The sequence below is a fragment of the Nyctereutes procyonoides genome, unplaced genomic scaffold (genome assembly GCF_905146905.1).
Source record: "Nyctereutes procyonoides isolate TBG_1078 unplaced genomic scaffold, NYPRO_anot_genome, whole genome shotgun sequence".
Taxonomy (NCBI): Eukaryota; Metazoa; Chordata; class Mammalia; order Carnivora; family Canidae; genus Nyctereutes; species Nyctereutes procyonoides.
This window is the reverse complement of record NW_026575147.1, coordinates 15,330,670-15,345,196: the sequence shown is the minus strand read 5'-3', so window position 1 is coordinate 15,345,196 and position 14,527 is coordinate 15,330,670. Positions and strand designations below refer to the sequence as shown.

The following is a 14,527-nucleotide window of genomic DNA, read 5'->3' as shown; positions in this document are numbered from 1 at the left end:
AAGCAATCGGACATCTGATGATCAAGAGCAGCTGAAGGAGAATTCATTTGATAATGACAGCTATTCGTACTATGAGGCACATGATATGCCGTCATATGGGAAATCTAAAGATTAGAAAAAAAAGTGGGCTTTCTTTAAAGAAACCCTGAAGAAACCTTTGTTAGGCAGGAGTAAAACCTGATGTAAGAAATGGGAAAGTACTAAAGTCCAGATCCTGACATCTGATTTAGTTACCTGATCTGGAGAGAGAGACAAGGACCATAAAGCTCCATCATGTGCGTTTATTGTCTCCAGCAAATTTCCTGAGGCCAAGTCATAAAGCTGCAGCTTTCCTGTCTATGGAAGACAAAAAATGAGCACTACTCCAATGAGCACACCCACAACCACCAAGATTCATGCCTACATAGTTCAGGAAAGATTTCATAGCCAAGTAGCAGCCATGTGGCGGATGGCTTAGCAAATGGATCCCCATTCAGTGCTCTGTGCTTCCTATGTGAATATATGCTGCTGATGTGCGGAGTTGACTCTGGCAAGGTTGCTCTGTGGCAAAACGACACAGAACAGTGCAACCTGGCAGTCCTGCACTATTGTCACTTTCACTGGTTCTCCAACTTCAGAAGGGAAATAGCATGGTCAGAGACAAGTGAGAAGACGATAGCAAATACACCTAAAAACCTTTCAAGTTTAATCAAATTTAAATGGTAACTGGCTTAACCAACTCTTCCCCCATCTAGTTTCCTTTTCTATGATACGCTGACAATAAGAAACAGAAATTTAGGGAAGGCAATGGACTTAAAAAAACAAACAAACAAACACCCAAACCTCAAAAGCTTAGAAAACAATGAGCCATACTGTCTGCTTAGAATTTGGTATATGAAACACAAAAAATTAAAAAACTAAAATATATATATATATATATGTATATATAGAAATAAAAATAATGTGCCCACGGTGCCCACAAGGCACAAACAGAACAGCAAAGCCTGCTCTCTGATGGGCTTTTGTATAGGGGTGGCAAGAGTGTAGGTGGGAGACTCGAGTCCCAGGGCTGCCTCTTTCCAACCCTATGACTTTTGATGAATTCACCTCAAAGAGCCTGTTTTATCTGTAAAATGGGGTTCACAGCACCACCATCTCTAAGCTGGTGTGAGCATTAAATGAGCTTATGGACATTAACTGCCTCGCACAGGGACGGGGCTGGGGTCTGTGGATTGTACTTAAGTCATACAGGTAGACTTCGAAAATATTTGCAAAATGCTCTCTACACACACACACACACACACACACACACACACACACACAAATAGGGGGACATTTGTTGAAAGAATGAATGAGAAGAGAAACTTAGAGTTTAATGTTTATTCCCTGACACTGATCCTAAAACCTCTCTGGCTTATTTTACATGTTTAGCTGGGCAAAAAAAATACCCATTGTGATACCGAGGTTTACTAATTAAACAATCAGGCACATACGACACAAGTTTAGGGGGATAACAATGACAAATCCTTGCAAAATACTTTTAAGTACTCCACAGACATATTCTATTTTATTTTCACGGCTACTACTCCTACTACCCAGTAGTTCTGCTACCAGCTCTCATTTACTAGTTATTTACTATGAACAGTTTCTGTGCTAAGTGCTTTCCGTTGTGTGAAATAGGTTGTTTACCTAATCTTACAAGAGAAAACCAAGATGTATAGGGGCAAGGTCAAAGTTCTCATGCCTTGTGAGTGGAAATTCTAGAATTCAAACCTAGGTTTATGTAGTGTAAAAGCCATTGTGAAGAAGCACGTGTCATCCTATTATATGGATAAGGAAACACCAGAAGAAATTTCAAGACCTGCTCCAAATTACCCATTCTAGAAGGGGGAGAATCTGAATCCAAATCTGTGTCTGCTTCTTCCTGCACGTTTATCTCCCAATCTGATTAGCAACTGGGAATGAGGATGGGTCAGTCTGTCTTTATTGAATGCTTCTACCTGTCAAGCATGATACTAGGGACTTTGTATATTTTATCATTAGTCCATCTCAAAACATAATTACATATGTGCTCATGTAAAGTCGAGCACCAAAACATGAATGACGGTTATCTCAAGGTCATGACTGTAATTTTCTTTCTCACAATTTGACATAAGGTTTGATTTTTTAAAAACAAAGAAAACAAAACTAAGAAGAAAAACCCCTCAAAAAAAAAAGGGCAATAAACTACCAACCGTCTCATATTAGCCAGCTCTCATTCATTTCCAATATGCAAAAGAAGGACCCGAGTTCTCAAACAACTTTAAGAATACTGAGTAGAAGAGCCTCCAAATTCCAAGAAAAAGTCTCAGTGTACCTTTGTTCCTATGACCACCTGCCTATCACCAGGTACGAAGAATGAGCACAGTGCATATTCGCAGGTCATTGTGCGGATACACTGTAGTGTGGCCCTGTGAGAAAGAAGGAATAAAGAATTTGCATATTAAGAGAACCGGCTTCTCCATCCTAGAGGTCAGTGCGTTCATTCAACACACACCTAGCCACACAGTTGGGCTCTCAGACACAATTATAGTCAAGAGAGAAAAACTTAAATGGCACTTATTTTCTTTTGCAGGGACTTCCTAATTCTAAGGAACAGAGATCATGTAAAAGCAGGGCAAAAAAAGCATCTGCTGAGCTCAACAGAGCCCAAGGTGCCACCATAAAGAAGTAATTGAGCCCACAGAATTACAAGTTGAATTAGCCTGTTATTAAGTATCTCTACAAGTAAAATTCACTTTATTAGACTACAAAGATTCATCCCTTCAACAGATTTACATCAAATGCTCATTTCATTCCACATTTAACAAATGGCAGATGCTATTTTAGGTGCTGGAGGTTTAACAGTGTATTAAATAGAAATGGCCCTGAACCTTGAAAACTCTAACATTCTTCAGGAACAAGGCAAACACAAACTCATCTGACAGGTGATAGCAAGTGCTGCAGAGACACAACTTGGTGGGAGGGCAGAGGCGGTGAAGGAGCAGGACTGCCATTCAGTGACAAGATGGGGAGAAAGCCTGTATGTGAGGGGGAAGATGGTTCCAGAGACATAGACCAGGAGCGCAACCCCCACAACAGGGGCTCGTTCTTGCTGTGTTTAAGAGATGAGAAAAGGCCAATGGGCTCTTGTGCGGCAGAAGGGGAGAGGAGTAAGAGTTGAGGTCTGTGAGTACTATGGCTTCTAGGCAGAGTGAGGTGGAACTGCTGGGAGTGATACCAATTCCATTATGAAGGGCACCCTGGCAGCTGCATGGAGAATGGGCTATGGTGGGGCACACAGCAGAGATCCGTCAGGAAGCTATCACGCCGACCCCAGGGAGAGGCAAGGGCAGATGGGAATTGGTGGTAGCAGCACGGGTGACAACATGCAGTTGGATGCTGGCTAAGTTCTGAAAGTGGAGCTCACAGCATGTGCCAGTGACCTGGACATAGGATATGAGAGAATGGCCACAAGCATCTGGGGGAGAACAACTGGAAGGAAGTAATTACTTTTGAAGAAGACGGGGATGTCTGCAGGAATACGCGGGGAGATCATGGGAGAAATAAGATCACAAGCACTGTCTGGGGCATATAAAAAATGGAGATGCCCAATTAGACATCCAGGTGGTGATACAAACCAAAGACTTGGGTGTAAGGGTTTGATGTTCACGGAAAGGCTGAGGCCAGAGAAAGAAATTTATGTGTCATCAGCATAGAGAAAGCTGCAGAAAGTGAGTGTAGACAGAGACAGGATTTAAAGACTACCCTAAAGTATTTTAACACCTAGAGGTCAGAAAGGTAAGGTCATATAGGAGTAAAAAGCTGGGCAGTACTCAGAGCCTACTAGAATTTAAGGAGTAAGCAGTCTGTTTGCACATTTTTCTCTAGCCACGTACAGGGACAAGCTTCAGATATGGAATAAGCTTGTGGGAGTTTTTTGGCATCAAATTTAAAAAGGCAACTTTTCCTATTCTAAACTCCACAGGTCTGCAGTCAAGATATATGCTGAGAGAATTATATGTAGGGCCTTAAGAGATTAACATCTAACCGTCCAGAGTACTAACACCTCATTCACAGGGAAGAAAAGACAGCTTGATAAAGTGATGGAGAGCACCATTTCACAAACCTGTTCCATATTTTCACGGAATCTGCCGCAGCCGAAAGGACGGCAATATTGTCAGAGCTGAAAGACAGTGTCCGCACGTCACTGCGGTGGCCCCCAATGGTGATTCTGCTGGTCCTGACAGGCTGAGGGGCAGGCGCAGATGGGTGCAGGGAATACGATTCCACCAAGTTGTTCTGCAACAGGAAGACTGCCTTTAATTCTCCTTGAGGTGAATGAATCAAGTCAAAGGATCTGCATGAGAAAAGAATTCATAAATGTTCTAACCACCATCTTCACTCACAAGGTTAACTTTTTTTAGTAGAAAGGCTTCACAACGTGTCCTCAATCTATGTGACGTTTGAGCAAGTATAAAGAATTTTACAGGAAGTGCTGAGTATTAAAGTCAAAAAGATCTATGCTCAGATATAGGATATGACATGTATCTTGCTTTTATGTATATAATTTTTATTAAGTGACCTTAAATTGTTTTGGAACATGGGACATAGATTTTTTTCTTTTTAATGGCAGCAGAAAAGACGACTAAACAAATAGAAACAGTTATTAGAATAAAACAAATATGAGAGGAGTAAGTGGGCCCATGGTGAGGACAGATATCCCATGATCACTATCTCCTCTAGACTGCTTACAAATAGCATGAAAAAGTCAATACAAGTTTGTAGCTTACTATTTCTATAATATTGCTCTCAGGTACTTCAAATTCTATACTTTTACTCACTTTATTTTGGCAGAAGTTTTAATATTAGCCACCCGTTGGATTTCATCTTGCAGAGTCATTTTGACATCAACTTCAAGGTCTTCTTCCTCGCCTTTTGAAGAATTTAATCTAGAGGGGGGAAAAAAAGACAATCATGCTATCACTTTTCTAGAAGCAGCTTTGTTATTACATGAGTCAAGGTATGGCTCCAAGACCCACAACCTGCATGATCCTGGGAGTCACTTCATCACACAGGATTACCATGAGAATTAGATAACGCAGCATGAGTAGAAATGCTTTGGGAACCAGTGTCATAAACTTTTATTCCATTTAATGGGTACCTTCAACAAGTGGATTCTTTTTCTTTTTTTTTTTTAAACAAGTGGATTCTGAAGGCAACACCCCATGAAATTTCCTGGGGCAAGTAAGCCTTTGTAATTCAAATTATTCCAATGAAATGTAACCAATTAACTTTTCTATCTTCAAGACTTTACAGAGGATCCATTAAGCAGCACTTCTCAATCCAACCATGTCAAATAAATCAGAGGTTTCAAAAGATTTGCCAAGTCAGGTGACAACTTATTTGAGTCTTGATAAATTTCGACCACTGTAGAACAGCAGATTTCTGTGGTTACTATAATACCTATTCCAAGGTGATACTGCACCCAAATGTCAGTTTTATAGTCCTTCTCACAGCCCCCAAGCCGAGCATTATGTGACCCAACTTCCTTCTGTATGGGCTGCTGTCACTGAAGACACCTGTTGGCTTGAGAACTAAATCATTTAGAAGCTATTTTTAAAGATTTGTATAGCCTTTCTAATTCTATGTGGCTCTGAGCTCACGACTCAGCATATACTAGTTATGAAGCCATACTAGAGAGCAGAAATTTAAAACATGGGGATCCCTGGGTGGCGCAGCGGTTTGGCGCCTGCCTTTGGCTCAGGGCGCGATCCTGGAGACCCAGGATCGAATCCCACGTCGGGCTCCCGGTGCATGGAGCCTGCTTCTCCCCCTGCCTGTGTCTCTGCCTCTCTCTCTCTCTCTGTGTGACTATCATAAATAAAATAAAAATTAAAAAAAAAAATTAAAAAAAAAAAAAGAAATTTAAAACACGGCCTATCAGCACTCCATGATGTCATCTCTAGCTTTGAACAGTGATTACTAACACAGTAATTATTTCCTTAAAGAAGCCATGGTTTTTCTGTCAGTACTGTGTGGCCCACCCAAGATACTTTAATAATAGTAATTATCAAAACAAAACAAAACAAAACACACTTTGCTTTCTTTCTAGCTTTCTTCATCTTCTTATCCATTTTCTTCTGAACTTCCGCTTTCGAAAGGACGCAGAACACTTCTAGCACAGAGTCAGTTCCCTAGAAAGGCAAAAGTTGGTGTTGAGTCCAGCCAGGACAGGCAATTTGTAACATAGCTTTTTCTCAGTAAGACCTAAACAATAATGTTCCTTTTTCTTTTTCTTTCAACCTTACTGGTTGTACTACGTCTCCAGGACTGCTGTCTGGGAATACCATTTCCTACTCCCAGCATTGCTCTGAAGAACAAAGTGGCAGCCAGGTAATGCTTTTAAACTGCTCAGAAAAGCACACATTTAATGCTTGCTAACAATAAGAACAACTATAGTAACTATTACTGTGTTATGCTAATAGAAGCTAGGGATTACAGGTCTATACAGCAGCACATATTGAATTGCTAATATGACAGGGGAGGGGGGGGAATTAATCTCTACACTGAATATAAAACAAGCACCAGTTTCTGAAAGGAAGAGCCCCCTGCCTATTGCTGTCTCCTACAACTGGTACTCACGTGGCAAGCTAGAATCCTGCCTGTCCTGTCGACCGCAAGGTTCACAACTCTGTCCCTTCCCTCCCGCATGATGGAGCCGACTTTTCTGCATGTAAGGATACGCTATGGAAGAAGCAAGGGAGAAGACCAAGGTTAAATACAAATCTCTGAAAACATATGATTCTAAAAGAGATGCAGGTGATAAAGATATTCCCTAAAATGGAGATAACTGCCAAATTTTTAAATTAAATAATCTCCAGTTCTCGCTTTTCCCACAACTGAACTCAAATGAAAGTAAAAAAAGGAATTACATCCTCAGGAGTTTCATCTGTCTCTGGGATTCCATCCTCAGGTTCGTGTGTATCCTGTATTTCTGGGGAAGACCCTTTACTTTTCTTGGGTTCTGGTTCTTCTAAATCTTCCACCTGTTTTATAAAAATGGGAGAATAAAAGCTGAAATAATGTGTCGCAGGAAGTGACTCTTTAACCCTAATAACTTACAAACCCATCCTTATAGCCACAATTAACTTCCATTTAGTGCTCTCTTTGATCAATCCTCTGCGACAGTAGGATCCTTAACCAGGGTACATTAAAAACTGACTACGGAATTGCAACCAAAACAATATCCACTATACTGTCTCTGACAACTTCCCAAAATATACAGAGTAAGGTTTAGCAACTGTAATTTAGACGGAGGTGAAAAAATGATGACGGACTCTTCATTAACTTTAAAACTTTAAGTGAAAGAGCTACCTACCATATTTTGGGGGAAAGATGCCAGTCTGACAAGGAGAACTACAAAGGTAATCCAGAAATGAAAAGATAAAGCCTAGCCTACTATGGTAGAATGCACCAGGATAGCTACTGAACACAACACTACACACCTGCCGCCAGCTAAACCTGGGGTCTATAAACTTTTTTCCACACAAAATCTGTGAGGATCTGAGAAAGTTATAGTCTCAGAACATCTATGTTTATACACACACACACAAATTTTACATAGATTTTTGCCTAAGGGGAAAGGCTCACAGACATCCTGAAGTCCATCCATGGACACCCAAAGGTCCAGGAATACCATGCTGAGAACTCCACCAACTAAGCCATTAGCATCACCAGAAGGTGTAAGCCTAAAACTATCCTTCTTCAACCTCAGATAAATGAGGGCAACTGAGCTAATAATGAAGAGAAAAATTCTGATTAGAAGTTGGAAGCCATCAGTGTGATAAAATTCCTTCTAGCACTACCGAAGTACTCAATAATCATATCCGATTCTAAATTCAATGAGCCTATGACATTGCTAAAACATGGCATTGCCCATGGCCAAAAAAAAAAAAAAAAAAAAAAAAAAAAAGCAATTACCTCTTGCAGATAAGTTATGTCCCAAGCCCTCAGCTCACTGTCAGAAGACCCAGTGATGAGTCGCTTTTCTTCTGACACCAGGACCAACCCCCACACCTGTAAAGTATAAGAAGATTCAAATAACATGATTTATAAGAGACTCCAGGATATATGATGTGACATTTCAAAAATCTAAGAATACTACCAGTAGTGAAATCTCTTTGGCATTTGCAAAACCTAATGTTAAGGTAACCCTTTCAAAATACACTAAGAGAAATCTCACTTTTGGAAAGAAAATATAGCCTGTGGTAGAACTGTTGCTTATGAAGTAAACTTGAAGTTTCTCTGTAATTTCCTACCCTTAAATTTAGATAATGGCTGTTCAGCAAAAATCCTAACTAGAATCCACTCAAATGATGATTTTAAGTCTGGTACTTCTTTGCTTTCAGCCATACTTTGCAAACAAAACGTATCCTATTGATGTCTATTATATAATTTTCAGCCTCAGATGTCTAAGAACAATGAAAAGAACAATACTGTTGTGAATCAACAGTCAAGGAATCTCTTTTGCTTTTCCTCGTCATTGACTCCAATATGTTTTTGAAAGCCTGGTATGAACAAAGCATGGAGGATGCAAAGATATAAAATATTCCCTGATCTCTATTGAAAATACCTATATTTGGGGAACTATTATAATGGCTCCGACTTGCTGTTTACATGTCACCGGGCCAGGCACTGTTAATACAGTATCATTAAACCTCCGTATCATCAAAAAGGTGGATACATTATTTAAAAATGATGAAACCCATATTCATGAATCAGAAACTTATCCAAGGCCACTTTTTACTAAATGCCATTGCAGCTGTATCTGCTCTGATAGCTGGTGTTTCCTCCACCACCTGTCTTTCAAGACAGTACACGACGATTATCGTGAGTAGTGAAAACAAAGGGCCATGAAAGGCCCAGGGAAGGAAAACATCTTTTCCTTTTGCCTTGCCATTCTTTGGCCCATGACCCTACATGTACCTCAGTTCGGTGGCCAACCATTGTTTTAAAGCAGTGCTGGGTGTCAAGGTCCCACCATTTCACCATGGTATCTTTCCCACTAAAAAAAGAAAAAGGAGAAAAATCTTATTAGGGAAAATCAGTAAATGGAGGTCAAGGACACATTTGTTGCCTTTAAAAAGATATACCTAGCAACAATGTCTAATATTACTATTCCACCTCACTTTTTAAAAAGAGTCTTAATTTCCATTATTAGGTAGGAAATACAAAGTTTCACCTTTAAGCAGCCCAGAATTCAGTGTCAAGGAATATAGATGCCAACCTGTGGCCCATCAGCACAGCACCCACGCTCCCCCAGTGTCCCACAAAAAGCTCTCACATCTCTTCTGCTACTGGCTCCCACGTATATCTGGTCTCCACATCCTGAAACTGCCTCCTCTGTGAGGCCTTGACTCCTTCCAATTCATTTCTGTATGCGAATCTGAATTTAAGTTCTGCTGCCTGAACTATTTTCATAGCTTATCTGGTTTCTTTGTCCATTCCTGTGCCTTCATTACATCTAATAAACTATCAGATAATCTCAATTTTTTAAACTTTCACTAGCTCAAGGTTCTCTATAAAATCGAAATCAGGCTCTTCAGCACCACTTTCAAAACCTCTCATTAACTGGCTGAGTTTCCCTGCCACTGAGCTCTATTCCTCCTGCCTCAAATGTCTCCTCTCTCTTGTTTCTTCACTAATAGAAATCTAATATAATCCTCCTTAAAGACCAAACTGGGGAAAAAAAAAAAATCCAACTTATAAAGTCTTTCCAATACAATCCTGCCTCACGTTACTTCCTTTCTTTTACACAGTTGACCCCTGTACAATGAGGGGGTTCGGGGTCAACCCCCTCCCCACCAGCATGGTCAAAAATCCTCAGATACTGCTGACTCATTCAAAACCTAACTATTCCCAGACTACTATTGGCCAGAAGCCATACCAGTAACATGAACAGTTCATTAACACATATTTTGTATGTAATATTCTCACAAAGTAAGCTAAAGAAAATATTAAGAAATCGTGAGAGAAAACACATTTACAGTTCTGTACTGGATTTATTGAAAACAAAACAAAATCAAAGAAATGCATATTAAGCAGACCTGCCCAATTCAACCCTGTTGTTCAAGGATTAACTGTTCCCTAAGCTAAATGTGTATATTCTAGTAGAACCTAGTCATTCTCTCATAGAATCTGTATTATCTACAAGACACACCAATGTGCCATCCCACGGGAACTAACCCATCAATGGCATGGCATTCAGTACTCCTTCATAACTGCTTCTGAGTCATTACTATGGTTCTTCTAGTTACTGCTGGCAAACCTTAGGATCACAAACCTTCCTGGGTGGCCATTCCTTAGGTTGGATAATTATTTATTAGGTTGAACCATATGAAATTGCTGATATTTGGCCTATTATGTTTGACTACATAAATGGAAATTTGAAATGGTTCACCCTAATAGATGTTCAGAAGGCCTACGTATAAAGGACAAATCACCTGCCTTTGGTATTCACCTCTGCCCACGCCTCCACATTCTGTTCTGCTTTCCTGACTTTGTAGGGATCCAGAAAGCAGACCGCTCATTCTATAAAAGGCATGTTAAAGTTTAAGAAACATGGAAAAGCTAATATCAGAGGATAATAATGATGAACCAGAAAAGGAATTAAAAAATGCTAGAAATAACTCTGGATAGCTTCTATGATACTACTGGGGAGAAGAGGGAAGCAGAGAGGAAAGCAGAAGGCCGAAGAGGAAGAAGCTAGAACATGTGCCTGAGGGTAGTCTGGATGAATGAGGAAGGATCAAGGCAAATTCTGTTATTGAAACCCTCTGCAATGCATTTACAAAGTAAAGAGTTGGAAATGAGACTGTTATATACCTAGTAACTAGCAGATTCTTTTCTCTTAGAAACAATGCTTGTGTGACGGCGTCCTTATGCCCCTTAAGACGGTAGAGGCCACTTTCATTGATCACATCCCACACGATAGTATCTGTGTCCTAAAGGATTCAGATAATACAAAGAATTTTCTTTACCACATCAGGCCTTGACAAACAATAGGATGTAATATTTTTATTACTAAGTTGATATATCATCCTTGTAGAAAATTTAGAAAACATACAGAAAAGTTTAGAGGAAATAAACAGCCGTTTAATTCTACCATACAGATATAACCACCATAGATAATGTTGTTTTATACTACTACAATCCAACATCTAGATTATTTTCAGAAATAGCATGGGATCATGCTATTCATATCCTTTTATAACGACCTTTTTTCCATTATTTTAAAATACTTCTATTTTTCCATATCCTTCCAGACTATTCTCATTTTCAATGATCACATAATAATCAATCCTAAAGATATACCATAATCCATTTAAACATTTTCCTACTTTAGTCATTTAGATAGTTTCCAATTTTCTATTATAAATATGTGGAAATGAACATTCTTGTACATGAATCTTTGTAGAATACCTCAGATCAGAATAATACCTCAGATCAGAATACTATAAAGGGAAATTCTTAGGTTAAAAGGTATTTCTGTTTTTAAAGTTTGCAATTCATCATGACAAGGCGATCAATTTAAATCGCATCACTCTATAGATCCACCAAGGATATGAATGACAAGGCCAGTTTTCCCATCTCCTCAGCTCTGGATATTATTAGTTTCTTAAAAACCGCTGCCAACTTCAGAAGTTACAAATGCTGTCTCAGTATTTATTGGATTTACATTTCTGAATACTGATGAGAAATTCCACCCATACTCTGTGGTGATTACTGGGCACTTGTACCTCTCTTGAAATGCTAAGTCATGTCTTTCGTCTTCCTTTGGATCTTTGTTTGTAACTTATTAAGAGATGAATTATATTAATCCTTTTTATATTGAAAATATTAAATACTTCCTCTTTTTCAATATTCTTTAACTTTTTTCCCAGTTTCATTGGGAAACAATTGACATACATGGCTGTATAAGTAATGAGTACATACAGCATGATCTATCTTCTCACACAAAATGAAAAGAAAAAAGACAAAAGGAAAAAAAAATCCTCAATGTGAGAACTGTTTCTAGGACTTACTCTTCTTTTTTCTTGTTTGTTTTTAATTTAAATTCAATTAATTAACAGATAATGTATCATTAGTTTTAGAGGTAGAGTTTTCAGTGATTCATCCGTCTTATATAAAACCCGTGCTCATTACATCATGTGCCTTTCTCTTAGGACTTACTCTTAACAATTTTCCTATTTCTTTTAAATCTACAAATGTTTCAAATGTAAACATTAAATCTGTCAATCTTTTCCTTTACAATTTCTTTGTTTGCTGATATGCTTCAAGTCTTTTTCTACCATGGTATCAGATAAATATCTACTAACATATCTTCTAGTTTGCTTAAAATATCTTCAATACAAAAGTCTTTAATCCGTGACTCATTTTGGTAGATGGCATAAAGCTTTAACTTAGATTATCCCCCTGCATACTTAGCCAACTGTCTAAGTATTGCTTTATAAGTAATCATTTTTATATACACCAGAAATGTCATTTTTAAAATACACTACTTAGGGGCGCCCGGGTGGCTCAGTTGGTTAAGCAGCTGACTTTGGCTCAGGTCGTGATCTCAGGGTCCTGGGAGAGAGCCCCAAATCAGGCTCCCTGCTCAGTGGAGAGCCTGTTTCTCCCTCTGCCTCTACCCCCCTGCTCATTCTCTCTCTGTCAAATAAATGAATAAGTAAAAATAAAATACACTAATATGAAAGTGGATTTGAGTCTGGGATTCCCATTTGGTTGCAATATCTACCTAGTTTATATTGATAGTGGATTAGTTTAACACCTTTTTTTTTACATTATTTATTTGAGAGAGAGAGAGTGAGCCAGCAAGCAGTGGGGAAAGGCAGAGGGAAAGGGCAAAGCGGACTCCCTATTGAGCAAGGAGCCTGATGGCAGGCTTCAATCCCAGGACCTAGGGATCATAATCTGAGCCGAAGGCAGACGCTTAACTGAGACACCCAGGCGCCCCTAGTTTAACACATTTTAAATTATGACTTCATAATGCATCTTAATATTGAAAACTCCTAAAAAGAAATCTCTGAAAAAAAAAATGCAGTCCTCTTTTATTATTCTTCTTTCCCAAACTTCTGGTGTTTTTGATTCATTTGTTTTCCATACATACTTTTAAATAATTTGGTCATATTCTTAAACTAACAACAACAAAACCTTTCTGAGACACTTATTTAAATTGCTGTAACTATACAAATTAAGTAGAAAACACTAGAATCTTTGTCTTCCCATTCAAGAACATGGTTTGTATCTCTGTTCAGGTTTTCTGTTATATTCTTCAGTATAGTTTCCTAATATTTTTCTGTTACCTAATACAATTTACTATTGTAAATGGAATCTTTTATAGTTGTTTAACTGATGACTCTGAGACATAGGAAAGCTACCAATTTTAACAGTAAAGAATGACTTTTGTCTCTCCTTACCCCATCTGTTTTTTTTTTTTCCTTTGTGTACTATTTTGAGTAGCACTTCTACAATGATGTTATACAATAGTTATCAGGAGCATCCTCATCTTGTTCCTATACTTCATAGGCTTTTATCAGAGAATGTGACAGGAAACAAAATGAACCTCCCAATTGATTCTCATCCTCCTCCCTCCATTTCCACCATCTACACTGTTTTGTACACAAAAGACCGATTGTTTCACCTAACACTTTTATGAACAACCTGTCCAACACATGCCTTATACTCCCTTACTAAGTTTAAAATCTGGGCACCTGATTCAAGGTCTCACCTTGGACCCAGATGCCAGCCTGCCTCCTAGCTGATCATACTTCAGGGAAGTGATGGCTGCTTTGTGTCCATTGAAGGTCACATTTCCTTCCCCACTCAGGAGACTGAAGATTCGGATAGACCCATCCTCATAACCAACAGCTAAGTGCAGTCCATCTGGGGAGGGACATAAGCAAGTGACTTCTTGTTTAAGCCCCTGAAGGATGAGAATCTGAAATCACAATTATAAACAATGTGCAGATAGTTAGCATGTCAGTAAAATTAAGAGTATCAATAATTTCAAATCATTCTTACTACTATTAATAATAATGAAATTCTGCAGTTCATCTCAAGTTCTCTCATATAGGAATTATTATTTGTACAGGACAATGAAACATTTAAGAAAGGGTAAAATTACTTTCTCCAAAGCTCTACATTAGCATAAGTCGTACAAAAATTTCCCAAGTGATAAAGTATCAGGTCCTTATCCTAAGTTAACACCAAATGATTTTTCCATAAAGGGTTATAAACATATCCTTGCTTTAATTGAGCCTCATCTTAAAAGATACCAACCTGTATGACACAAGGGTCCTGCATGGTTTTATCCCCCAGATTAATATCCCCCAGATATATCTGGGGGATAAAACCATGTAGCCTACTTCCTTGAAAAGAAGTATCAAACAAGTATCAACATGGATCAAGTATCAGAGTATTAACCTCTTGGGAGTCACAGAGTGAATGGGCAAGATCAAAATGC

The 14,527-nt window shown here is 38.8% G+C and overlaps 1 protein-coding gene across 3 annotated transcripts in view; it reads right to left on the bottom strand.

Moving 5' to 3' along the window:
• The window catches only part of WDR3 (WD repeat domain 3), a 29,191-nt gene that overhangs the window by 12,283 nt on the left and 2,381 nt on the right, over positions 1-14,527 (bottom strand). For all 3 annotated transcript variants that reach the window (XM_055312555.1, XM_055312556.1, XM_055312557.1), the window contains exons 3-13: positions 13,793-14,002; positions 10,885-11,003; positions 8,986-9,064; positions 7,981-8,076; positions 6,933-7,046; positions 6,643-6,744; positions 6,097-6,194; positions 4,842-4,949; positions 4,127-4,357; positions 2,336-2,429; positions 235-336 (exon numbers count right to left, since the gene is read on the bottom strand). In XM_055312555.1, coding sequence (XP_055168530.1) covers positions 235-336; positions 2,336-2,429; positions 4,127-4,357; positions 4,842-4,949; positions 6,097-6,194; positions 6,643-6,744; positions 6,933-7,046; positions 7,981-8,076; positions 8,986-9,064; positions 10,885-11,003; positions 13,793-14,002 — 1,353 coding nt within the window. The remainder of the gene's footprint in view (positions 1-234; positions 337-2,335; positions 2,430-4,126; positions 4,358-4,841; positions 4,950-6,096; positions 6,195-6,642; positions 6,745-6,932; positions 7,047-7,980; positions 8,077-8,985; positions 9,065-10,884; positions 11,004-13,792; positions 14,003-14,527) is intronic.